Here is a 27,972-nt window from a genome sequence, read left to right as displayed (position 1 = left end):
TGGGTGCGGAAGAAGGATGCCTACAGTAGATGAAATAGTATCCTAAGAAAGCTATCCTATGGTCCCTAGAGAAGCATTCCAAGAGCCATGGGGTTGGGCAGGAAAAGCCCTCCATGGTCTTAGCACTCTGCCCTCGGGGGGGTTTTCCGACCTCAAAGTCTTCCTCCTGACTCCAACCTCTCACAATGGAAGCCTCTGCAGCTGATCCCTCCTCAGGTGAGGACTCTGACTGCTGAAACAGGGAAAACCATGTGTTTGAGTGTCCCAATGGGTGTGTAGGGAAAGGCTGTAGATTCGATGGATCCGACATCCTCTCAGCCCCCAATCATGCCGCCGTCCCCAGGAAACATTTACACAAGCTCAGGAGCCCTTAGAAAACCCGCCAGGAAGCCCTGCTTCCTCCTGACTTCTGCCCTTTCGGCTCATGCTGACAAGGCATAGGAGGAGGGCAGCCCCCGATACTGTAAATTCAGTTAAGATATATACCCGCAGTAGAATTAGTTTTAAAACAACATTGGCTTCCAGACAGTAATGCTTTTAAAATAAAACGGTTTACTTAGACAAAGAGATTCACACTGAGAAAGAGATCTCAAGCTGTCCGTAGAAATAGAGGCACCTTTTAAAGAATCAACAACCATCTCAAAAGCTAGTTTCTAACAGTATTAACAATCTTCCCTACTAAAATTCTAAACAAGTCATTCATTTTGAAAAGAAAAGAAAAAGCAGGCATGGTAAACATTAGCAAGATGTAGGCAACCTACATATACATAATCATTAGTGAGGCCCTTACCGCCCACTATAACATACAGATCTTTGGATCCTGATTAAAATATAAAGTGCATCATTAAAAGGCTGCCTTATTACAGGAGGGCTGACATGCCATACAATAAATAATTTCAACTGCCAGCTTCACAATGCAGTTTTGCCCCTTAAATCTGGCTGTTCTAAACTGAAAGTGAGGAGTGCAGTTACCACTTTTCCACTGAAGATTAAGAATCTTCAAGAATCTTGTCCAAGTCACCTGCCTACCTTAAAGGCATGCCCACCCTGCAATCTTACCTGCACATACATGCAGAGGTCAAACCTGAATATCGTTTATTCGGAGACTTGTACCACTTTCGGGTCATGTCACTGCTTCCTTTCACCTCAATGAATTAGAAATGAACTCTGCATTTACATCGAAGTGGGTTCTCCCCTGCCAAAAAAACAAGCCCAAGGCATTGGCTGTATGTTTTCCCGTCCCTACGTACGTGTGCATGGTATGTGTACAGGAGCAACTGTGACTTGTGACCATCTTTCTAGATGGCCAGTATTAAAGTTTCTCATCTTTCAGATGCACACGGCCACCACAATGAAACAATATGCAACTGCCTAAATTCGTGCTGCAAATATGCTAACAAAAAACCACCAATGAATGCTGCTGACTAACACAAATGAATACATGCATCTATCATTTGCACCTTCCTTATTCTCATGAGGGCCAGAGGAGGAAAGGCAAGGGATGCCGCTAGGATAAGGGTTCCTCCCACATACAGCAACATGAGCAAGTATGGGGGGTTAGAAATGATTTTGTCTTCCTGTACATTTTGTATCATGCACAGCTAAGAGTGAAAAGGTTTGCCAAATTGCTTGAAGCCGTATAATTTGAACCTGTAAACACAGCTTCTTATGCCCCTACAGTGATCCTCAAATATTTTTTAGTACAGATGCTGCAGGTCAGTTGCTAGCTAAATCAACTTCGGTTCAGCACTGATCTGCAGTGAACTCAGAATATAGGCAAGCCCTAAGAACTAATAACAGAAAATAAGAGTTCGCGACTCCCCAAGGTATCCAGTTTTAGCAATGATAGAGCTACCGTGAGACAAATCCCAGAGCATATACAGATGTATATAATTTGAGCCATGGAAGTACACTCACCACATTTTGATCTTCTCACCCAGATCAAGGCTCAGGAGAAACAGGTTCTGCATGGCTGAAGCAGAAACCAGCTATGCACAGTGCTGATTGTCTTAAGCCAGTGTCATTGCTAACCCATCTCCCCTGGAGCTGGTTTTCCACATTTTAAAAAATTGACTGAGCGGGATGAAATGTAAATTTAATTGAACAAATGTGCATGCAATGCTTAATTATTATCTCTTTAAAAAAAAAAAAAAAGGCAGTCAGCCTGCCTAAAGCATGGGGGCAAGCCAAGCCTGAGGACTGAATCAGCACTTGAATCAGTGGTGTGCAAGACTGCTCTTTTCACAGTGAAGGCGGGTGGAGGTTGGACTCACCCAGGAGGAGGGAGAACCACAGAGAATCATGTTTCTAAGATATTTCTCTATGCGCCCTCTAGGCGTTCTTTCAAAAGGATACCAGGATTCTTGTACAAAAGAGATATCCAAATACACCACTGCTTTTTATTCTGTTGTTTTTCATCTACCGTCATCTTGTATAAATTAATTTTCAAATTCCCCCTTCTTTGTTTCTAATATAAAATGTCGCTCGACGCCTGACAGCTCTGTTAAGTTTCTGCACCGCAATTGCCACTCATTGTTCTGCAGCTCCGAGGAGTAAAAGCTCTGTTTTGCTTCCTACGTCAAGAGTTTCAGCGCATCTAATGGAAGAGTCCCCGGGCTAAGGGGGAAGTGCTTTATGAGCTTTGGGTACCCTGTGTGGGGCAGGTTTCCCCATCCCTGCTCAGGGCTGGTGATTTTGTTAGTAGAGTGCATTTGAATATATATAGCCCTGAATTTCATTACAGTAATGCAAACGTCATGCAGCATTCTTGTCCGAGATTCCTTCATCTCTTTAAGGCAATTATGTTGAATGGAAATGGAGCTAAAGTCAGGCCAAATCTTCCCTCCATTGACGGCTTCGCTGAGTCTTCAGGATACTGAAAGGTAAAACTTTGCAGAAGGCTCACGAACATCAGGAACAGCTCCATCTTGGCCAGCTGCTCTCCCATGCACACCCGTTTTCCTGAGAAAGAAAGCAAAGAGGTTAGACAGAGATGAAAGAGAAGCTTCACAATTTAAATAAATACTAATATTCTGCCTTGGAATCCAGTTTTTAAAGAAATGATATTGAGTTCATAAAGGGTCCTACCAAAACCAAGCTGAAGACCCAAGGCATATTTTACTTGAAAGACCCAAAGTACAGGTTCCTTTTTTAACTCTAGAGTAAGTGCAGGGGTCCTGATTCAGATCAGGACCTTAACCTGGGGGTAGATGGTCTTTAACTCTTCCGCCCCCCTGTGACCTGATCTGGTTCAACCACCCCCACCAATGCCCCTGCAATTTATATCGCCAAACAGTGATCAATTAAAGCTAACGGGTTATTTGGGAATGATGGGAGTTACAGTCCAACACATCTGGAGAGTGCCAGGTTGGGGAAGGCTGTAAATAGACTACAAAAGGCAAGACAGAAATAAGCAACATTTGTCCTGGCCCTTTTGGCCTCCAAACTTACACCATGTAACACACGTGGTTTTAAAGATCTCGAGCTTTTCTACACGAGGCTGTTAATCTGCTGTATCTACTGTCATCGCAGAATTGAGATCTGAGCACTACATGAGGAATGTTTCCTTTCCTGCATTTCTGCTATATCACCTCTAGGTGGAACTGTGGTATAGCGGAAGAGTGCAAATACACAAGAGGAAATTGTGCTTTCTTTTGCTTTCACAATTAAATGCTGCATTTTACCTGCTCAAAAAAAATTGCCAAAAATGCTGCTTAAAACAGAAGTGAAACTGGAGGGTCATGATGTCATCTAAAGAACCTGTAAACCTGAGTAGGGAATGATAAGTGCATGATAAATGCCTCATGTAGAAAAGCCCCTCCTATTTCAATCAAGACTATATGCTTGTCCTCATAATATACACCCCACATAGGGTTAAATTACCAATTCCAAAAGGAATAAATGTGTCTTTTTTGAGGAGCTCGCCATTTTCATCCAAAAACCTTGCTGGGTAGAAATCATCTGGTCTCTCCCATACATTAGGATCTCTGTGTACGGCCCACAAATTAGGAATGATTACACTGCCTTTTGGAATTGTGTATCCCTGGAGCACTTAAAAGAGAAAAAGGGAAGAGAGTTAACAACATTAATAAATGGTATTATACTTATGAAAATATTTTGCCCACGTATATTATTTATTTATTTATTTATTTCAAAGATTGATGTGCCACCTTTCAAGGCAAAATCCGCCCATGGCAGCTTGCATCAGAACACACAGATCATTAAAAAAAATCAATAAAATCACAGTCCAAAACTAAAAACATGAAAACAGCGGCAGTTGAAACCCTGTTTAACCCTCATCCACTGACATCACGGGGACAGAAAAGTGCTCAAGTTCAGGTGGGTTCAGAGGAGGATGGTGGATCCGATGCTGGGGTGGTGAATCTGCTCCAGGTTTCAGTCAGAACCAGTCAAAACTCTAAAGGAGTTCTGCAGAAGCACCTTGGATAGCTCCTTTAAGGTTCTGACTGAAACCCGGAGTGGATCTACCACCACACTGACATCAGCGCCACCAGCCTACACTGGGTGGGTTGATTTTTTTTGTTGTTGTCTACATCACATGTTTGTGTGGGGCAGGGGGCTTGGTTGATTGAGGGCTTCTCAATTGTGTTTTAAATTTGTTGAAGCTTTTATTAGGAAGGGAGACAGGTAAAGTACTCACACAAGGGTACAGAAGAAGGAAAGCATACTGACACAGCCTTTTTGGCACTGGATAGATCACAATACTTTGTAAACACAGGTTTCTTATTTCAAGTTTGTCAACAGCTAAAGGAGGCCATCCACTTCAGAAGTGGTGCAAGCCACATGAAACAACGCTGCAAAGTCTAAGCTACATTCCACTGCAGCTCAGAACATGACTTCTTGCAAAAGTAACTTATTAACATATCTACAAAATCATAAGAAGCCGAGAGATGCCTAAAAGTCCAAGTGCTTGAGTCTGATCGCAGTCCGTTCTTCATTCTCATTCGATTTCGGCGATTACTCTTTGAAGCAGGAAAAGAACAGATAATGGGCAATTTGCTTGTAAAACTCCCAAGACTCCTGCCTCAGACCCTGGAAAGCCACTGCCAACCAGTGCAGAGAAGACTAAGCCTGATGGACCAATGATCTCACTCTATAAAAGAAAGCTTCCTATGTTTCCCTTGAAACTGGGTGAACTCTTTCAGCCCAGGGCCCAAATTCTGTTTCGAAAAAGCTCTCAGGGGCCACATTCCAGTGGTGCGCAGGGCCGAAGGGGGCGGGGCCAAATGCAAGGTTGAACTGCCTCTCCTAAGGCTTAGTTAGTGGCAGTAACAGCCTCTTTTGCCTTTCGTCCCACCCCACCCCACCCCCACCCCCCTGACAGCTTCTCCCCGCGAGCTTCTCTGAAGTAGAATTTGGTGTTCAGGCTGGAAGAGGTTCAACCCCCCTGGGGTTGATTGGCAGCCGCTCGCGAGGGTTTCACATGCAGGGGTTTTTCCAGCCCTTCCTGGAGATGCCAGGGATTGAATCTGGAACCTTCTGCATGCAAAGCAGGTGCTCTAGCACCCACACTGGGCTTTGGCTTTCCCCCCCAATGATACCCGTGACATCTAGATATCGACGTCAACTGTAAAATAATGTTTTTCTTTTCATTTCATGCATGAGCACCTCTGTGCTTATTTATTTGCGACATTTATATACCACTCCATATCTAGAACAGATTTCGAAGCGGTGAACACAAGGAATAAAACAGTAAAAGAATAAAGAAATTAAGAACACCACATTAAAATTATACCTATTGAAAAACACAATGCCAATAAAAACCATAACGGGTCAATTAAGGAATGCCCCCTGGAACAGTGCTCTTTTCAGGAGGCAGTGGAAATTAACGCAGTGTGGCTGCCTGCCTGACCTCCGGGGCAGGGAGTTCCAAAGAATTCCAGAGCTTAGCAGAGGCCAGTGAGGTGGCCTGCCAGAGGCTAAGATTAGACTCCCTCCCTAGGGAACTCCGCCATGCCCCCTCTTTAATGAGCTTCCACCGTGCATTAAAAACATGGTTGTTCAGGCAGGCATTTGGGGTGGGTTAGGGTATTTTAGAAAACGTTTTTATTGTAGAATTTTATTGTTTTAAACTGTTTTATTATATGTTGTACATCGCCCCGAGTGCCTGGGTGACCAGCCAGATGGGCGATTAATCAATTTAATAAATAAATAAAATAAATAAAAGCCTACATTTCCTCCAACTACTGCTCTAGTCAGCACATTTAATGCCTGTTGGGCCTGAAGAAGTGCCACATCCTTGACTTTCTTTGCTACAGAACAGCAGCGTGGGAGAGCTCCAGTTTTTCTGGTCCTCAGGTGCACACATGAAGTTGGACATCAGGTCACATTCCAAGAGCAGATATCCCATAGTTCATTGCACACATATTACCCCAGCCTTGCTATCAGGGGTATTATGGGATTGCATCCGAGTCTAAACGACATCATCAACATCATTAAATATCCTGCCTTTCCACCAAAGAATAAAGTTGAATGTGGCTAACAATAAAATACAAATTAAAATAAAAATCTTAATAAAAACATAAAATAAAAACAAATAAAAACTCACTTAAAAACAATAAAAGAACAGCACCAATCAATTAAAAACCCCTTTAACAACAGACACACTTATGTGTCAAAGGCCTGCTGGCAGGACAAAAAAAGGGGGCTTCACTTAGCCTCCCTGAATAGGGAGTTCCAGAGCTTGGGAGCCACTGCTAAGAAGGCCCTGTCTCTCATCCCCCTCTCTGATGGCAGCAGACATGGCACAGAGTAAGCCAGATACTGTCTTCTCCCTATCTCAGAGGGGTGTGTGGTGACACTAAAGTGGGAGAAGCAAAAATGTGTGAATTAGGGTCACACTCGTTAACTGAAGTGTCCAGGTGGAGAGGATTACAGAATCCTCCTTACGGTGCTTGCCCCCTTTTTCAAAGACATGCCTGACAAGCTTCTCACAAATGCATTCTACTGGCCTCCTCAGTTGCCTGCTCATATGCAATGTTCAGTCCTGCAATCTGAATGCTGTCTCAGATTGTGATCCACAGTCCATCCATTTTGTGTGTGACGGGGGTGGGGGATGGGATTCGTAGGTTACAGGATGCAAGCGTAATCTCCAAAAATAAAATAAAATGCCATTTAAGTCTTTCACTTTTATTTGGAGCTGAATCACAGGTTGAGAGAAGGGTAAAAGTAAATGCATGTATGTGATCCAACATCATGTACAGCAGGGATGTGGAACCTCTTTCAGTGCAAGGGCCAAATTCTATTTTGTAGAAGCTCTCGGGGGCCGCATTCCAGTGGTGGGTGGAGCCAAAGGCAAAAGGAGTGGGGCTAAAAACACCAAATGTACCGGCATATTTTAGCTTAAAGCTCTGACTGCCACTAACTAAGCCTTAGGAGACACATTTCAACCATTTAGAATGAGGGGTGGGGATTAACAAAAAGCCAGGAAACCACCAAACGATGGATGGTGGGGGGAAAGGGGCTGGGGCCAGGGGAAGGGGGCAGGGTCTTCTGGGGGACCCCCGAGGGCCAGATCAACACCCTGAGAGGGCCAGATCTGAGGTTCTGCACCCCTGATGAACAGCTTCTGCTATAAACGTATGAAGGAGGACTCACATATCTCACCGGCAATGAAGCATGCAAGCCCCAAGTTCATCTGAAGATTTCAGACCTCACAAAAAATGAGTGAAGTGAACATAAGAAGAGCCCTGCTGGATCAGACCAAGGGCCCAACTAGTCCAGCATTCTGATCACACAGTGGCCAACCAGCTGTCAACCAGGAACCCACAAGCAGGACATGAGTGCTTGTGGGTTGGACTCGATGGCCTTGTAGGCCCCTTCCAACCCTACTATTCTGATTCTTTGAGTGCAACAGCATTGTCCCACCCATGTTCCCCAGCAAGTGGTGTACATAGGCTCACTGCCTCTGGTACTGGAGATAGCACACAGCCATCAGGACTAGTAGCCATTGATAGCCTTCTCCTCCAGGAATTTGTCCAACCCCCTTGTAAAGCCATCCAAATTGGTGGCCATCACTATATCCTGTGGTAGCGAATTCCATAGTCCATAGCACTATGTGAAAAAGTCCTTCCTTTTATGTGTCCTGAATCTCCTGCCAAAGAGCTTCATAGGATGACCCTGGGTTCTAGGATTTTGAGAGAGGGAGAAAAACGTCTCCCTATCCACATTCTCAAGTTAAAGCAGAAGCATGATAAGCAGAAGTGGATGTTGTTCAATGGTCAGCTCTCCTCGTCTTTCTCCCACATGCGAATCAGCTCCCAGCTAAATGACCTCGTACTAAAAGGAAAGAGCTGCATTCGTCACTGGCAACCCACCACAAGTCTTACCCGTCGTCTCTGAGGCCATTCGAGGAATAGAAAGAGGCACAACCACCGTCATCCTTTGAACTTCCATGATTGTTGCTTCTGTGAAGGGCATCCGTGCCTTGTCAGCAAGGGAAGGAGGCCGATCGCATCCAATCACCAATTCGATTTCTTCCTGAACCTTTTCTATGCCAAACAAGAGAGAGTAAGATGAGCATTGGAGGAGAGATGGGGTGGGGGGACAGACTCATCTGCAGCCATCACCAGTGAATTAGAATAATGGATATGGGGAATACGGACTCATTCATGCTACAGGCCCAGGGAGAGAGGCTTGGTATGTCATGCCAGATTAGGTGTTTTTTGTCTCCCTTCTTATTGAATTTGTCTTTGTCTGCCATGAAACCTGCAAATTAAATTCATATCAGCCTTTTTTAAGCTAGAAGGAAAGCTGCTTTTGAAAAGAAAAATGGCTTTATACAAATTTAATTACATTAAAATTGTGTTTCCATGCTGACATTATATGTATCTTAGGGGTGAGAGCAAAGAAAGATTGAGCTCACAGGCATCTCCCTTAACCAATCAAATGTGGAACACTGCCCTCCAGTGGCTAAAATCCAAACTTTGAGGCTGCGATCTTAAAAACACTTCTTTGAAAGCAAGTTGCATGAAAATGAATGGGACTCTCTTCTAATTAAATACAATTAGAATTGCTTGCTTTACTGTTGTAAAGATACAATGTTCTTGTGGTCAGGGGTATTTTTTACTAGTTTTGGGAAAGCTTTGACCCCTCCTGGAATGACGAGGTCCTAACATGGAAACTAACCTCATCATTATCAATATTGATGACGCCAGCCATCTAACATGCGCTGAAGATGTAGTTGACTCTTTTCTGCAAGGAAGTAACAGCACAATCCCATGCATGTTTAGACAGAGAAAGGTCCTACAACTCCCAGCATTCCGCAGTCAGCACGGCTGGCTCAGGAACGCTGCGAGTTGTAGGACTTTTTCTGTCTAAACATGCATGGGATTGCAGTCTTAAATAATTTACTACTACTATTGTGGGGGAGGGGATTAGCAGCAACATACTCTAAGCACTGAAATCTCCTTCTTGCTTTGTATTTGACCTCACTTCAACTCCTCTCAACATTTTCCAAGTTATTCCAGAAATGCAAGTTTCAGTTCAACATTACATTGTGTGCAAGAACTAGGAGTGTTTGACAGTAGCTTTGAGGTGGTTTTTCTCTTTGTTTTCACTCCATGCTTTTCAGTGATTGGATTGTTGTATTTCCATCAGTCATACAGCTCTTAAAAGTACAGCAACTCTGCCAGGAACAGTTGGCAACCCTCACTCAGATGTATATTCACTGCCATCAATCTTTTGGTGCATAGAAAAATGAATCTTCGGGTTTCATTTCCTATTTCAAGCATATTTTGTCCAACAGGAGATGTAGGTCTTCCCTCTCTCTGATTTTGAAATCTCTCTATAATTAACCTCTTTGCACCATGGTTGGCCAGCACAGTTCATGACTGCACCATGGCTGGCCAGTACAGTTCATAACCGCATCAATGGGCAAACCAAGAAATATTTCAAATCGCCAACAGTTATTTCGTTTTGCTAACCGTCGGGGGTGTTTCTGAGCGCAGGGAGTGAGATAGCAGTTCAGATTCTGAAGGAGAACCATCAGACATGGGGGAGGTGTTTTCCCAGGCTAGTCCAGATATGAGTTGGCCTGCTTCTCAGGTTACAGACAGATGGCTGAGCTTGAGGGTTCCTCCTCACCCCCCACCCCATGAGAGGCAGTGAACCTCTCTGGTAGGTTGACCTAATAGATGCCAGGCACAGGCGCAGAGCAAAGAGAGAGAAGGCAGGGATGGAACTTAGACCGTCTACCCGATTGGCGTTGCATGAGAAGCTGCGCTTAGAGGCCTCACGACAAGAGAGGGACCTCCCCCCCTTAAGTTAGGCTAGCGAGACTGCCTCCCTCTTCAAACAGCAGGCAACTCCCATAAATTCCATTTGGATCCCCTGAAGGCATTCCTTGTAGATGGAGAGTCTCTTGAGAATTTGCATTTGTATGACCCTGTGAAGTAATGGATTAGAAGCTGTAGACTGAAGCCTCTCGTCCGTTTGAGCATTGAAGTGAAGTGGGGCCTAACAGAATCCTGACACTAACAGCATATCAACAAATCTTTTGCAACGCACATCACAGGTGTGTGCTTTAGAGCAGGGGTGGGCAGAAGGTAGATCCCCAGATGTTTTGGACTTCACCTCCCAGCATTCCTGACCACTGACCATGCTGGCAAGAGCTAATAGGAGGTAAAGACACCTGGAGATCTACCTTCTTCCCACCACTGCTTTAAAGTACAAAGAGGCTATGGTGGAAAGAGAATGAAATAATAGTTGGGATATATTTAAAGAGCTTTTCTACATGAGGCTGTTAATCACTGTATCTACTTTTGCTTTCATTGATATCCCAGCTCCACACAAGGAGCTTTTCCCTTCCTGCTTTTCTGCTACATAACCTCTAGGTGGTGCTGTGCTATAGCAGAATATCGCAATTACACAAGTAGGAAAATGCCTTTTCTTTCGCTTTCAGAAATAATACCATTTTCTCCACTCTAAAAATAACCAGGAAAGTGCTCGTTCAGAAAACAGAAACGAAACTGGAGGATCATGATGTTGTCTAAAGAACCCGTGAACAACCATGACTAAGGAATCACGAGCACACAATAAATGCTTCATGTAGAAAGGTCAAAATATTCAGTGTACCCATATTATTTTTTTTAACACTAAGGATTAGGGAGTATACATTTCTGCTTCATAAGACAATAAATCCTGCAACGAAAAAAGTCAGGTTCTGTAGCTAGATTAACTCATGAAAATTAATTTACTAAGGCAGCAATCCTATGCATGCTGACTGGGGAATGCTGGGAGTTGTAGGACTTTTTCTGTCTAAACATGGATAGGATTATGCCCTTAAAAACTTTCCCAACTGGTTCCAGATGCAAAATCTGGACTTTTTGAGAACTGAGAGTGTTGTGGCACAGGAGAAGAAATGTATTAAACACAGAAGCACTAATTCTGTCAGCAACATCCCCCTGGATGCTTGCCTTGTTTCTTGCAAAATATAAATTACACCTTCCAAGCGAATATAGGAGCTTGTTTGCACTAGATGGGTGAGCCACCCATGGTCCACATTGGGTTGGCTTGGAAATAAGACAAGCCATTTTCCGTAAGAAAGTAAGAAGAGTCATGACGAATCAGACCAAGGGTCCATCTAGTCCAGCATTCTGTTCACACACTGGCCTGGATTCTGACTTGGATTCCTGCATTGAGCAGGGGGTTGGACTCGATGGCCTTGTAGGCCCCTTCCAACCCTAGTATTCTAGTATTCTATGATTCTATGGCCAACCAGCTGCCCACAACCAGAAACCACAAACAGGACATAATAGGCTTCTCCTCCAGGAATTTGTCCAATCCCCTTTTAAAGCCCTCCAAATTGGTGGCCATCACTACATCTTGTGGTAGCAAATTTCATAGTTTAACCCTGCACTGTGTAAAGATGTACGTACTTCCCTTTAAATGTCCTGAAACTCCCACCAGTCAGCTTCATGAGATGACCCCAGCATCCTGTGTTATTAGAGATGGAGAAAAATGTTACCCTATACTCTTTCTCCACACCATGCATAATTTTATATATTCTATCATGCCTCCCCTTATTCACCTCTTTTAGAAGCTAAACAGTTCCAAATGTTGTAATCGTAGAATCATAGAATAGTAGAGTTAGAAAGGGCCTACAAGACCATAGAGTCCAAACCCTTTGCTCAATGCAGGAATCCAATAATCTTTCCTCATAGGGGAGTTGCTCCAGCCCCTTGACCATTTTAGTTGCTCTTTTCTGCACTTTTCCCAACTCTACAATATCCCTTTTTAGGCACAGTGACCAGAACTGTACACAGTATTCCAAGTGTGGTCACACCATAGATTTGTATAAGGGAAATATGCTCTGGGCAGTTTTATTTTCAATTCCTTTCCTGATTATGCCTAATACGGAATTTGCCTTTTTTACAGCAGCCGCACACTGGGTTGACATTTTCATCGAGCTGTCCAACACAACCCCAAGATCTCTTTCTTGGTCAGCCACCACTAGCTCCAGAAGAAAGGGGAACACTAACCATGGAAAATGGCTCTGCTAATTTCCAAGCCAATTTGAATTAAACTGCACAAATCGATCGAGGGGCGGGGGGTGGGGCTTAAAAGCCCTCATGATTCCTGGGTACCAAAGGCTTCTTTGCAGCCAGAGATTGGCTACCATGGTGAAAAAAACAAATTGCACAAAGAAAACAGCAACTTGGAGTCTTTTGCCCAACCAGGTGTTATTAGAATTGCTGCATCTTTATTTCTTCCTCCTGAAATCAATGGAGACTTCATTCTGCCTTGATCTGAACAGAAGGATATTTAGGGTGCAATCCTATGGGAATAGGTGGCCGCCTCCAAACTCGGAGGCGACCACCTATTCAATGCAGGGCAGGAGAAGCACGGAGGGGATCGTGCTTCTCCTGCTCTGCATTTGCGGCTAGACAGCTGATTTCTGTCTAGACAGCTGATTTCTGTCAAAACAGGGTGTTCTGGGGCAGGGAAGGCGGAGTGAGGGAGGAGGCTGTCCAATGACACATAGGATGTATCGTACCGGCATTTCTGCCTTCCCTGCCCCAGAACACCCTGTTTTGGCTGCTCTGCACTCCTCTTCTGAGTGCGTAGTATGGGGCCATTCCACGCTGCCTGGAGCGTGGGCTCCGAGGTCGGTTCCCTTGAACCTGAAGCAACCAGATATCCTATGGCCGTCTAACTGCTGACTAGTGGCCATAGGATTGCTCCCTCAGATGCTTCAATTCCACAGAACAGCTGGAGAGGGAAAAGCAGCAACCCAGTGATGAAGATCTGTGGGGCGAGAGGACTGTATCAGTACGACCTGTGTCACTTCAGACTGCAGTTGGGGGGAAATCACAATTTTTGACTGTTCTGCATTAGAGAGAGAGAGAAAAAATGAACCAAACAAAAAGTAACCACCAGTAAGTTGAAAAGTAGCACATGCAAGGAGCCGATCTGGCTAGAACTTTCCTTTCCAAAATGGTAGGTTTTTATGTGGTGGAGATTCAAAAATGGCATCCCCCATCTGCACTCGAAAGTGGTACAATCCACCCTCTCACCTCATTGTGCTGCATGTGTAGCCTGGGGCTGACTCACCTCGATTGAGGTGCTACAACTGAGCTAGGATGTGATAAAGCTAATGCAATTCCTCTATTGTGCAAGTGGGACATGGTCATGTAATCCTATCCACTGGACAACAAAGCTTGGCTGGTTAAATCCAGTCAGAGTTTGTAGACTCCTGGTTCTAGGTAACCCTATGGTTCTTCAAAAGCTTATTGAGGATTTCTCAGTTGGCAGAGAGGATAACTTGCCCACTGCTACCAATATTTCCTTGCAACGTGCAGCCACGCTGGAGGAGTGTTGAATGGGAGGGGCCATAGCTCAGTTGTAGAGCACATGCTTTGCATGCAGAAGGTCCCAGGTTCAATCCCCAACATCTCCAAGTAGGACTAGGAAAGAATCCTGCCTGAAAACCTGGAGAGCTGCTGCCAGTCAGTGTTGACAATATTGGGCTAGATGGACCAATGGTCTGATCTGTATGAGGCAGCTTCCTATGTTCCTGATGTGTCCCATGGTGCACTCTTGGCTCATGCAAGGCAACAGCAAGGCCCAAGAGGCCTGGTCAGGGCCCTGTATGCACTGAGTTTCCATCTTAGAACATGCCCCAGAATTCTCTACAACACACAGGAGTTCCATGGCAGACAAGCACATGAAGATAATTAGTGCGGCCTCCGAGTTTTGGAAGGCCCCTGGGCAAGTTGCCCTGAATGGAACTACCTCCTCCTTGCCGCTGCCCCTTCGTTTGCCCTCTCCCAACCTGCACACCAGCTCAGAGGAGAGGTTGCGGTTCCTTCTCCTTGCTCCTGCTCACTTTCTGAGGGGCACAGATAAACAGGAAGCGACAGCAAGAACCAGCAGCAGCAGCAGGGCCAGTGGGCTCCAGGGGTTGACAGTGCCCCCTGCTAAAGCAAGGGCCATGGCAAGTACCCAACCATGCCGTCCCCTGACACCAGCTCTGTGAAAAGCTTCTCCCGACAAATCCCAATACAGACTAGCCATGGGAGAGACGTGGACAAGGATGCCATTTACTTTGTTCTTCCGGGTGAAGTGACATGTAAAGCAGGCTCCAGAGCAGTGTGTTGGACGTCGTGTCTGTGCCTGCAATAAAAAGGTCCCCGATAATAAAGAACAGGTAGTCTTCATCAAAGCTGCTCTCGCTGTTGGTCTTTTTCTCCTCGTCTACATGAAGGAGGTACATATCAATGAAGTCCTGGGGATTCTGGGCATCCAGGCTTTCCCTGTGCTGCGCAATGATTTTCTTCAGGAAAGCCGTAATATCCAGCTCGATCTGCCGGAGTTCTCGGAACGGTCCAAAAGGGAGGTAGTACAGCCAAGGGCAGATGTTGACTAGAAGAATGCGGCCATTCAAACTGATCTCCAGACCCCGCGACATGAGACTGAGCAAGCCCTTAAAGCCCATGTCGCCATAGTCAAAGCGCCTGCCCAAGGCCATCGAGCAGATGACATTGGAGATGGCATTGCCGATAATGGGGAAGGGGTTGAACGGCTCCTTTCCGTGCTTCAGTATCTCTCCTTTCACGTACTGGAATTCTTCAATAATCTTTGGTTCCAAGCTGTGCTTCCCTAATCCGAAGTGACGGAGAGTGGAATGGGAGAACTTCCGCTGTTTTCTCCATATTGGGCCGTAAGGTGCAAACACCACACCTGAATGAAAGGGAAGGAAAACATTTTGATCAGAAATGAAGCTGCTTGTTTTCTTAGTAAGAGTCATCATTTGACCTTTTAACCACTGGAAATCCTGCATAGAGCCTCCACCCACCACCCACTCCGAATCTCAGCTTTGGAGACTGACTTTGGACATGATGATTTTACAGAGTGAACAGGAAGCGCAAATGTCTTGCACTCTTTCTTTAATCCACAACACAGCCACATTTGCAGTCACTCTGAGATTTTGCCAGGCACTGGGAACTAGGGATGTCAGAGAAATCCGCAATGGAATCAAATGCGTTCAGATGTCTATGCATCTGACCCAGATTCTGCAGTGGACCAGCTTTTCCTGAGTTGCCCAGACTTGTATACAGACTTGTAGACTGTGTTGTTGTTGTTTTTATTTACCGGAATCTTACGCAAATTTAGTCATAGAAAAATACGTAAAATATTTTAAAAGCAGCAGCTGGAAATGCTCATTTCCCCTTAGGCTAAAGCATGAAAATGAGAGAGCTTCGGCTATTGGGCGGTACAGAAATAAATAAATAAATAAAATGAAAATGAGTATTGGGGGGATTTGTGCATTTTCACACGCGTGATTTGTGCAAATGTGAATTTGTGCAAATTCAGGAAATTGGAAAAAATAAGCAGATAGTGGAATGAAAAGGCACTTGACAATATGCGAAATGCGGACAGAACAGATTTTACAAAACCCGTGAGCTGCCTTATCCTGTATCAGACATCTAGCCCAGTATTGTCTACTGAATGGCAACTGATCTCTGACCAAGTCTTCTCCATTACCTGCTACCTGATCCTTTTTTAACTGGAGATGCTGAGGACTGAACCTGGGACCTTCTGCATGCAAAACATCTGCTCTACCACTGAGGTACACCCCTATGGTTAAGAGTGTGATCCTATGTGGCTATGCTGGATGGGAATTATAGGAATTACAGTCCAACACATCTAGAAGGCCCCAGGTTGGGGAAGGTAGGCATGTTTACTCTAAAGTAAATCCCACTGAATATGCTAGGGCTTCCTTCCAGATTGCAGCCTAAGCTTATCTTCAAGTAGAACCCATAGTTCATTGTTAGAACACATGCTCTGAATGCAGAAGGTTTGACTCTTAGTATTTCCAGCCATAGAGAGCGGCTGGGTTCACAGAACACAACAACCCACACTCAAGGTTGAGTACAGGTGGAGCGTGGGTTGTCATTGAACTGTGAGTTGTTGTTGAAATATGGGTTCTTGTGTTGTGTGAATCCAGCCATGCTAACAAACCATGGTTTGTTAACCATGAACAACCCATGAAGAGAACCCATAGTTTGTTGTTGGGTTGCAAACTGTTGGTTGTTCATGGTTAGCAAACCATCGTTTGTTAGTGTGGCTGCATTCACACAACAATCCACATTTCAACCACCACCCATGGTTCAACGACAACCCACATTCAACCTTGAGTGTGGGTTGTTGTGTTGTGTGAACCCAGTCAGTATCAGGGCAAAGAAAGTCCTCTAGCTGCGACCTTGGAGAGCTGTTACTATTGGGAGTAGACAATACAAGATCAGATGGACCAAAGGTCTGATACAGTACAAGGCAGCTTCATGCATTCACAGACTTAAGAACTATGTATTCAGGGATTTTTTTTAATGGATGCTGTGGTCCTCAGAATAGCAAGTTCTGAACTCAGTACCAAATTCCACTCTTGCAAAGGGGAATTAACACAGCTATGATAACAAGTTTTCATGGCACTGTCTTTCTGAAAACATGCTTAAGCACATTTGCTGTTACAGAATTGCTCGCTGTATCTTCGCAACAGTTGTACTGTTGCCCAACATGACAACTTGCCCAAGGCCACCAAATAGCCTTCAAGGCCAAGCAGAGGTCCAAATACGGGTTGCCCAATCTGTGGGCCCCTGTCACCACACTGGCCTTCCGTAAGCAGCTGAGCTGACTGAGGCAATTAATCACACACAGCACAGTAGGATAGCACCATCCTATTCATCTTACCAGAATGCTATAATGGCAACTGCCTTAGCAAGAGATGCTCTGAGCTGCAGTTAAAACATTTCTGGCTGGCTGACTGCAATCCTAAACATACCACTGGAAATAGATTTCATTAAAATCATTGGGACTTACTCCCAAGATAAATGGGTTTTTGACTGATATCTTGAAGAGTGTGACAAGAAGGTCCTCAAACATGTGCAAAAACAGAATATACCAATATTTCCTATACTGGCATATCAGCAAACATAATAAAGGTTTAAAAAGCTCCAAAATAGATTCATAATCTCAACTATAATTATGTTATATCACTCATACAGTGGCAATGGGCAAAGTACTGCTGATATTAAGTTGGCTTTTTTTCTTCCCTTAAATGAGAAGTCAGTTTGGTTAGAGCAACAGCAATTGTAAGGCATTGGACCAGGAAGTCTAGCCATCCCAGAAGACACTTCCTTTCACAAGGCAGACACTCATGGAAGGCTAGGGCTAGTGCACCTGTTTAGAGATAGCCTGGCTACAAATATGCACACAGCGCATAGCTATACTATGGAATTCGCTACCACAACATGTAGTGATGGCCACCAACTCGGATGGCTTTAAAAGGGGGTCAGACAAATTCCTGGCGGAGAAGTCGATCAGGCTTCTAGTCCTGATGGCTATGTGTTACCTCCAGTACCAGAGGTGGTATGCCTATATACAGCAGTTGCTGGGGAACATGGGCAGGAGGGTGCTGCTGCACTCTTGTCCTGCTTGTGGGCTCCTGGTCGACAGCTGGTTGGCCACTGTGGGAACAGAATGCTGGACCAGATGGACCCTTGGTCTGATCCAGCAGGGATCTTATGTTCTTAACTATCCATGCCCTGGTAACCTCCAGGTTAGACTACTGCAATGCTTTCTATGAAGAGTTGCCTCTGAAGACTACCCAAAAAATGAATTTAGTTCAAGACACAGGTGCTAGGCTACTAACTATGACTGGGTGCTAGGAACACATCACACTGGTGTTAGAAGAGCTTCTGGTCTGTTTCCAAGCACAATTTAAGGGGCTGGTGCATACCTTGAAACTTCAGTTCAGAACCTCAGGCCCATAGGTCAAATCCAGCCCTGTACAGTTCCCCCCTTCCCCCAGCCCCTTTCCCCCAAACACTGATATTTTGGTGGTTTCCTGGCTTTGGTGTAGATTTTCTCCATTCTAAAAGTTTGAGAGGCCTCCCCTAAAACTTAGCTACTGGCAGTAAGAGCTTTAAGCTGTTATGCTGGTGGTTTGGCCCCACCCTTTCTACCTTAGGCCACACCCAACACTGGAATGAACCCCCAAGAGCTTCTCCAAAATGGAATTTGGCCCTTCGGCTGAAAGAGATGAAACACCCCTGCTTTAAAACCACACATGGCTTGGAACCTAGATGCTGGAGGGAACATCACCTCCCAGCTGTGGGTACACCAACATCTTTACCAGAAGCCCTCCTTTAAGTGCCCCCTGCTATCCAAAATAAGGGGGCGGCATTGGGAGAAGAGGGCCATTTTGGTTGTGGGGCTGAATCTTTGGGACTTTCTCCTTAGACAGGCTCACCTGACACTTACATGAACTACTTTTAGGGACGAAGCAAAGACTTTATTTTCCAAGGCTGGTGTATTTTTTATTCTACTGAGATTGCTTTTTGTGCCGCCTTTGACTGTTGCAAATTGTTTCAGTGATAGCTGCTGCTGTTATATGGTGGGTGAATGAGTGCACTGGAAAATTTGAATTGAAGGGCAATATAAAAATGCTTTAAATAAATAAATAGAAGAGAAAATACCAATTCATAGCAATAATAAGACAGTGGTGGTAAACAGATTCATAACATGCTTGAGCTGCAAAATACTTCAGTGGCCAGAGAGCCAATATCTAAGTGGCAATATCCATGCTACCCAACCCATCTCTTGCATACAGTGGTTGTGCGAACTGCTTGTGCATCACTAGCAAGTAACAGAAGAATAAAGATACATGGATGATAGAAGTGTTCAAAAGGCAGATGAGAAACTCCTAGAGCAGAGGTAAGGAATGTGGCACCAGCCCAAGCTTTTGGACTACAACTAGGGATGCTGGAGAAATTCGAGACAGACTAAAATGAGTTCAGATTTCCAAGAATCTGACCTGTGGAATCTGCTGCGGACCGGCCTCCTCAGGCCATGTGGGGTCCATGGACTTTCAGATCTCTCTTTTTTTTTTTACTTTCCCAAAATTTACACAAATTTATTTGTAGGAAAATAACAACTTTCTGCTGAGACTGAAAAATATACACAGGGAAAAGTTGAATGGAATGGGGGACAATACGCTAAACATTACATACTAATGTAAAGTACATGAATTGTTGTGAACCCTCTTACGGAATTATTTGCATATTTTTCCACATCATGAAAAAAAATTGAATCTGTCTGTGAACAGATGCCAGAATGAATGACACTGCACAATCCATGAAACACACAAGGATAGATTTCACAAAATCCAGACATCCCTAACTACAACTCCCATAAATCCTGACCATTGGCCATGCTGGCTGGAGCTTATGGGAAGTATAATCCAAAACACCTGGGAGGCACCAAGTTGCCTACCCCTGTTCTAGAGGACAGTACCACTTTCCCATCCTGATCTTTAATTAAACAACATTATGCAGATGGCAATCCAATAAGAATCAAACAAACAAAAATAGACTGGTTGCAAAATAGATGGATATAATTGATAGACGGGGCTACACTATGTTAAGGCACAATCCTATGCATGTTTAGACAAGAAAATGACTTACAACTCTCAGCAAATACTTTTAAAATGGGCAATTTGGAAACCAGTGATTGAATATTAGCGTCAAATATTTACTGATGATAATTATTGTAAGTTATTATGCCTAATATGGTTGAACTGCTGTTCTGTGTAAAAGTTCTGAGGAATTCTTGATGTTTTGAAATTACGGCAAAGGTGCTGTTATCTAGACAGAAATTTGGACTGCTACTAAATTTTTGTTTTATTGTTTGTACATTTTGTAACATTTTGCGGTTGTCTAATACAAATGTATAGGACTGCGGTGGCTTAGTGGTTAAGACGCTGAACTGCAGACTGGAAGGTCGGCAGGTCAGCAGTTCGAGACCCGAGTGCTGCGTGACGGAGTGAGCTCCTGTCTTCAGTCCCAGCTTCTGCCAACCTAGCAGTTCGAAAGCAAGAAATTGCAAGTACATAAATAGGTACCGCCTCGGCGGGAAAGGTAACAGCGTTCCGTGCACCTTGGTGTTCAGTCATGCCGGCCACATGACCACGGAAGCGTCTTCGGACAGCGCTGGCTCTTCGGCTTAGAAACGGGGATGAGCACCGCACCCTAGAGTCGGACACGACTGGTTGGGGACACCTTTACCTTTACCTTTAATACAAATGTATAAGTATGTTGCTTTGAAAAAAGAGGAAATTGCTTCCACATAGTGTGAGAGAGTGTGTGTGTGTGTGTGTGTGTGTGTGTGTGAGAGAGAGAGAGAGAGAGAGAGAGAGAGAGAGAGAGAGAGAGTTATGTGGAAGCAAATTGCATTCATTTCAAAGCAAAATACCTCCACATAATTTATGTCATGTCAACAGTACCCTGACAGAAGGAATGAGTTCTCTGTTAATTTTTACACCTGTATTAGCTTTATATATTTTATAAGTAACAACTGAGGACTGTAATGGCTACTCTAATTTTTGTGAACCACCCACAGAGCATTGGCTATTGGGTGGTATAGAAATAAAACAATAGAATAATACAACAACAAGGGTTGGAAGGGGCCTATAAGACCATCGAGTCCAACCCCCTGCTCAATGCAGGAATCCAAGTCAAAGCATCCCTGATAAATGGCTGTCCAGCCTCATCTTGAATGCCTCCAGTGTGGGAGAGCCCACCACCTCCCTAGGGAATTGGTTCCATTGCCATATTGCTCTTACAGTCAGGAAGTTTTTCCTGATGTTCAGCTGGAATCTGGCTTCCTGTAACTTCAGCCCATTATTCCATGTCCTGCACTCTGGGATGATCAAGAAGAGATCCTGGCCTTCCTCTCTGTGGCAACCTCTCTGTGACAACCTTCAGTACTTAAAGAGTGCTATCACACCTCCCCCCAGTCTTCTCTTCTTAAGGCTAAACATGCCCAGTTCTTTCAGTCTCTCTTCATAGGGCTTTGTTTCCAGTCCCCTGATCATCTTCATTGCCCTCCTCTGAGCCCTCTCCAGTTTGTCTGCATCCTTCTTAAAGTGTGGTGCCCAGAACTGGACGCAGTACTCCAGATGAGGCCTAACCAGTGCTAAGTAGGGGGGAAATAGTACTTCACAGGATTTGGAAGCTATACTTCTATTAATTCAGCCCAAAAGAGCATTTGCCTTTTTTGTAGCCACATCACATTGTTGGCTCATATTCATATCATTTGTTCCCACATGGATGAGAAGGGATACATGTCAGTGGGCCTTATTAGTGTAGGCAACCTTCAGTCAAGTCTCTAATCCATCCTCCTGGGAGACAGCATACCTAGCAAGTCCATGGGTCTTCACGACATACTTGGGTTTCAATCCCATGCAGCAAGGAGTCTCCCACTACTACTCTTCTTCTCTTCTTGTTGTTGTAGGCCTTGGTTTCATTGCCTCTGCTTGACTGACCTTCAGCCTCTTGCTCGCTCTCATGCGGGGTCCCCTGCAATTCTTCCTCTGCAGGCTGTCCTCCAGTCTCGTTCTCAAGTACCTGAAAATGGTTCCATAGTTCCACTGCTTCCACTGGCGCAGAGTGGCTTCTAGTTCTTCTGCTCCTAACTGCCACTCTTTTCCAAGGAGTATCTTCTACTTCATTTTTCCTCACCTCAGCATTTTCCTCTTCTGCCTCAGCTTGCTGTTGCTCTTCTAGCTTCTGTACTTCACTTTGCTGCTGTAGTTCTACTGTTCTGTCTAAGAACTCTTTGTCTTCTCTTATTCCCTGGAGGGTCGACACTCGCCACTCCAGTCCTCTTACCTTTTCTTCCAACAGTGTAATCAACTTGCACTTGTTGCACGTGTAGGCCATGCTGATCTCAGGCAAGAAAACAAACATTGCACAGACCTTGCAGGTCACTGGAGAGTCTTTTCCTTCCATTGTCTCTATTCTCTTTATGTTTCTAGCGTTCTGATTGTATTGGGATAGCCTATGCTTTGTCCTCTATTCACTGGAGGTCAACAACAGTGTCCCACTGGTATGGAAGTGTGTGTTACAAGAAAAATATTTTTAAAAAAAAAATTGGTAGGGACCTCTCCTGCCAAACTCCCTGATAACTCGCTCTGATCGCTCACTCTCTGGGAGCCTGCTTGCTTGTATAGCCCCTAGATCAGCTGGAGCAGCTTCCTCTGCTCAGCTAGAAAACAAGAAACAGACTGAAACTTCCCATCCAAACAGCTACTGGGAGTACTCAGGCCATGCCCCTTCAATTCAATTGGAGTTCTCAGGAGCACACTGTGAGCACACAGCGACTCAGAATGGGAAGTCCTTGAGCTCACTCCAGGCCACTCACTGCTTCACCTTTGTCTCCTCTTCCCCTGCAACTCCCCTGCCAAACTCCTGTTTGTGCTCCCTGTTCGCTCGCTCTGATCGCTCTCTGAGAGCTTGTTTGCTTAGCCCCTAGATCAGCTGGAGCAGCTTCTTCTGCTCAGTTAGGAGACGGGAAACAGCCTGAATTAAATAAATTAAATAAATAAATGTTGCTGCTCTATGTATAAATCCCTGGAAGCTGCTATGCTGTCCCACAGGCATGGTATTGCGTTCCATGAAAAGGCAAAACAGCTGTTCCTGTCACTACCCAACCAAGATTCAACTGTGACCCATAAAATTACAACCGTTTGCCAGGAAGAACTAAGTTCTGGCGTATAAAAAAGTTGCACAATGTTAATTTGTAAACTTGGAGTTTTGCAAAATTTTCAGAGAAATGGCAGGGATGGAGGCAGGCAAGGGAATAAAGGGATGACACAGGAAGAACAAGGAAGCAGATGAGGAGTAAAATCTCTTGATTTCTGAGCCACTTGCAAACTTCAACTACATGTTGTCAAACTTTATTTTACCAACCATGAGAGCTAGAAACTTGGGGGATAAAATATCCAAGACTGCCAAAATGACAACTCCTGTGCTAAACTTCCAGTGTCGCACTGTGCAGCTTGAAAAACTGCATAGGATATGCAGTGTAGTAGTTCTTACAAGCCCAAGTAATTATTTAGCCAAACTGGGAGATTGCCCAGTTATTTGGTGCTTCTCTCCAGCTATTTTAAACTTTCAAGGATGTTGCTAAAACAAACACAGCATCACATGACGGAATAACCTTAAAAAAAACCCAAAAACCTGAACAAGAACAAAACACATATAAGCCTTAAATAAAAGTATTTCAGAACAAAATTATCCCTATTCATAGTCATGTTATACCTCAGTTTTCAACACTTACATGCGGTTTCCTTTTGCAGTAGCTATATGGGACCCTGAGGGCTACATACAATCTGCATATAAAATTGGCTACACCTGTCTGCACCTTTCCACACATAGGTGTGGCTAGCAAAGACAAAGCTGGAAATGGCTGCCTGTGCCAATTTTTACACAAAGATACAGCCAGCAGCAGCATTATTTGGCCTCCATCATTAAAGAATCTTCCTCTAATAAAAGAGATAGCCAACTACTCAGGGGTCACTCTTTTCTCCAGACCAGCCTTCTTCAACCTGGCACTGTCCAGATGTGTTGGGACTGGAAATCTCATAATTCCCAAGAGTTTATCCCTCTGGGAGGTATTTAGGTCTGTCTTCATGATTCCTGGACAACTGCTGAAGACATCAATGCCACGAATCAAAAGTTAGAAATCTTACAGTGAAGTCCTCTCCATGTCTACTCAGAAGCAAGCTCAACTGGGATTAATGGGGCTTAACTCCCAGGTAGATGTGTATCAGATTGCAGCCTTCAACTGTTTCACTAAGGGTCAACAAATTTGCATTGGCCTTGATAGCCAGTCAAGTTCATGGTCCCCACAACCCTTCCCCCTACCCTGACTTGAAGAAGGCTCAGGTTCTTGTCTCTTGATGTCATGTTGAGCTTTGGAGGTGTTCCAGATCCTCCAAATCACAACACAGCTTTCAAACAGTAGGAACCACTAGTCAGACCACTGGTCCATCTAGCCCAGTACTGTCGTCAACACTGACCCAATTCATACATCACAGTAAGCCAGCATAGGTTATTTCACCTGCGGGACTCCAAGACATGAGACAGCCAACATTTTGAGTATGCAAGCCATGGCAGGGGTGCTGTAACTTGTCATGTTGTGTGAACCCAGGCATCATGGATTATTTGAGGGTTAAACAACCCTTGGATAACCTTAGAACAACCCACGACACCTGGGCTCACATGACATAAAAAGCTGCAGTGCGCCCCCGCCACAACATGCATATTCAAAATGGCGGCCAGCACATACCTCAGAGTTGGCTTATCATGATGTGTGAGCCAGCCCATTGACTGGCACTGGCTCTTCAGGGTTTCAGGCAGGTTTCTTTCCTCGCTCTACCTGGAGGAGCCAGGGAGTGAACCTGAGATCTCCTGCATGCAAAGCAGATGCTCTACCACTGAGCTACGGACCCTCCCCTCCCTTCCCCAAGCTCCAGAGGATTATGGAAGCTTTTCATGTTTGACAGGGCTTCAATATGGCAAGCAGGAAAGGGAGCAAATCTGTAGATCATTGAAGATTCAACATCTGCACATAGGTAGGTAGAGAACTGAATGTCTATTTCTAGACTGTGGCTTAACTTCCTCTTTGGAAGTTAAGCCACAGTAACGCACACACAGAGAGATATAAGACGATGGATTCACTACAGGAATCAGGCTGATACACTTTGATCAATTCTAGAAGAGTATCCAGTTCCTCCCAAAGGGTCCTACTTACATAAGTATCACCAACAACTGATGGCTAGGATGAAAATAGAATTGTCAATAAGATCGCAAAGTGTTCCTTATCTTGCTGAATATCTCAAGTACATCACATGTCAAATAGACTCTTCCTCCCTTTCACAATACTGCAGCCCCAAACTGCTACACCAAGGAATTATCACAGTTCCACTATAGAGTCAGGGCTCGCTCTCTCACCCCCCGCCTTTCTAATTCAAGTCCATCAAGACAACATGTTCAGCAGTCATACACCCTCCTGTTGCACCAAAGAGACACAGCTACACATAACTTTATTTTGCATGGGGCTTTCTACTTCATGCATTCAATTTGCAGACAAAATGAGATGCTACCTACAGAGATGGCCTGGCACTGTGGCCAAAAAAGATATGTTCAACTCTCACCTCAGCCACAAACTCACTACAGGGTGTTAGGCAAGCCATTCTCATCTCAGTGCCCCCTTCCCCACCCAGTGATATTAGCCTACTTTGCAGGGATATTGTAAAGTTCCGTGCAGCACAAACCTATACAAATAAGTATGACCCTGTTCAATGGGGCTTACACCCCCTAGAAAGCATGGGGAAGACTGCAGCCAAGCCCTTATATGTGAAATACTCTGCACTGTACCACCAGTTTGCCTTATTCTCAGAAAGTCCCCCGTTAACGGGGGATTTCAGCTCCCACCCGGCCTCCATCATCACAATATCGTTCGTGGAACAACAGCAGGGTCTTGTGGCACCTTGAAGCCTAACCCATTTATTCTGGCATCAGCCGGAATGGTCCAGGAACGCTCCTGCCAGCATAAACGCGTTAAGTATTTCAGGCGGCGCAAGGCTCTCCCCGGTCTTCCCTCGTCCCAGGCATCCCGAAGCAGCGCGCCCGGCGCGGCGCGGCCTTCTGGAGAGGCTGCGGCGTGGCTTGGCGACCGAGGGCCCGGCGCATCCGGCGGGAGGGCCGCCCCAGAACGCCCCGGGCACCTTTCTTCTTGGTGATGATGGCCACGATGGGCACGCTGGGCCGGTCGCTGAAGACCTCCGCCTGGCTGACCAGGGCGTCCCGCACGGCCTCGAAGTCGCTGAGCACGATGATGGGGCGGCTGCCCACGAAGAGGCTGAAGATGCTGCCGTACATCTTGGCCAGGCCGGTGAGCACCAGATGCGCCGGGACGGGCCGGGAGGCGGCCACCGCGCCCTTGGCCACCTGGCCCATCAGCCGCTTGTGCACCAGCAGGTTGGGCATCAGGGCGAAGGCGAAGTTGCCCACCAGCGGCCACGGCTTGGGGCCCGGCGGCAGCCCCTGCTGCGCCCGGCGGCGGCCCAGCAGCTGCCACAGCCCCAGCAGCAGCAGCAGCCCGGCGGCCGCCAGCAGCGCCGAGCTCATCGGGCCTCGTCCCAGAGCCGGCGGCCAGGCTGAGGGCGGCGGCGGCTCCTCCACCGCCATTCCGTCGGCGGCGGCGGCGGCGGCGGCTCCTGCGCTGCGCCGCGAGTCACGCTCCGCCCCGCTGCATCGCCGGCTGCGTCCGCCACATCCTCCTCGAGGCGAGTGTTGATCGAAGCGCGCTCCCGCCCGCTAGCGACCGCTCCTCCTTTGATTGGCTGCCCGCAGGGGCGGGGAGGAAACGCCTCCCGAGGCGTGACGTCACGCGCGAAAGGGGTTTCCTTAGACTTGGCCGGCCTTATCCAACAGACCCCCCATTCGCCTGCTTCCTTCCCGTGTCCGAGGTTGCGCGGTGGCTGCAAACAGCAGCCGCTGACGGCGCCCCTGGCTTGCAGCGGCCTAGTAGGCAAAAAAAGGAGAGCTCCGGCTATGGGGCGGTTGTTGTTCAGTCGTTCAGTCGTGTCCGACTCTTCGTGACCCCATGGACCAGAGCACGCCAGGCCTTCCTGTCCTCCGCTCTCTCCCGGAGCGTGCTCAAGTTCATATTCATTGCATCGGTGATGCTATCTAGCCATCTCATCCTCTGCCGTCCCCTTCTCCTTTTGCCTTCAGTCTTTCCCAGCATCAGGGTCTTTTCCAGAGAGTTTTCTCTTCGCATTAGGTGGCCAAAATATTGGAGCTTCAGCTTCAGTATCTGTCCTTCCAATGAGCAGTCGGGGTTGATTTCCTTTAGGATGGACTGATTTGACCTCCTTGCAGTCCAGGGGACTCGTAACAGTCTTCTCCAGCACCACAGTTCGAAAGCATCAATTCTTCGGCGCTCAGCCTTCCATATAGTCCAGCTCTCGCAGCCATACATTACTACTGGGAAAACCATAGCTTTGATTATACGAACCTTTGTCGGCAAGGTGATGTCTCTGCTTCTTACTATGCTGTCTAGGTTTGCCATAGCTTTCCTCCCAAGGAGCAAGCGTCTTTTAATTTCATGGCTACAGTCACCGTCTGCGGTGATCTTGGAGCCCAAGAAAGTAAAATCTGTCACTGCTTCCATTTCTTCCCCTTCTATATGCCAGGAAGTGATGGGGCCAGATGCCATGATCTTCGTTTTTTTAATGTTGAGTTTCAAACCAGCTTTTGCACTCTCCACTTTCACCCTCAACAAGAGGCTCTTTAGATCCTCTTCGCTTTCTGCCAGTAGGGTGGTATCGTCTGCGTATCTGAGGTTTTTGATCATTCTCCCAGCAATCTTAATTCCGACCTGTGATTCATCCAACCCAGAGTTTCTCATGATGTACTCTGCATATAAATTAAATAAGCAGGGTGACAATATACAGCCTTGTCATACTCCTTTCCCAACTTTGAACCAATTGGTTGTTCCATGTCCGGTTCTTACTGTTGCTTCTTGACCCTCATACAGGTTTCTCAGGAGACAGGTAAGGTGGTCTGGTACTCCCATCTCTTTTAAGAATTTGCCACAGTTTGT

At 45.7% G+C, this 27,972-nt stretch overlaps 1 protein-coding gene across 1 annotated transcript; it reads right to left on the bottom strand.

Annotated features, from left to right (window-relative positions):
• Positions 1 to 533: 533 nt before the first annotated feature.
• On the bottom strand, positions 534 to 26,656 carry CYP2U1 (cytochrome P450 family 2 subfamily U member 1). Its single transcript, XM_084855822.1, has 5 exons — positions 26,090 to 26,656; positions 14,566 to 15,201; positions 8,349 to 8,510; positions 3,883 to 4,050; positions 534 to 2,961 (listed from the first exon to the last, which is right to left on the bottom strand). Exons 1-5 carry the CDS (start codon positions 26,550 to 26,552, stop codon positions 2,783 to 2,785), a joined length of 1,608 nt encoding a protein of 535 aa, XP_084711948.1. The 5' UTR covers positions 26,553 to 26,656; the 3' UTR covers positions 534 to 2,782.
• Positions 26,657 to 27,972: the final 1,316 nt, after the last annotated feature.

The sequence above is a fragment of the Heloderma suspectum genome, chromosome 5, assembly GCF_057233095.1.
Source record: "Heloderma suspectum isolate Gila_16-S chromosome 5, 16-S_ref, whole genome shotgun sequence".
Classification (NCBI taxonomy): domain Eukaryota; kingdom Metazoa; phylum Chordata; class Lepidosauria; order Squamata; family Helodermatidae; genus Heloderma; species Heloderma suspectum.
This window is presented reverse-complemented; position numbering and strand designations above follow the sequence as displayed.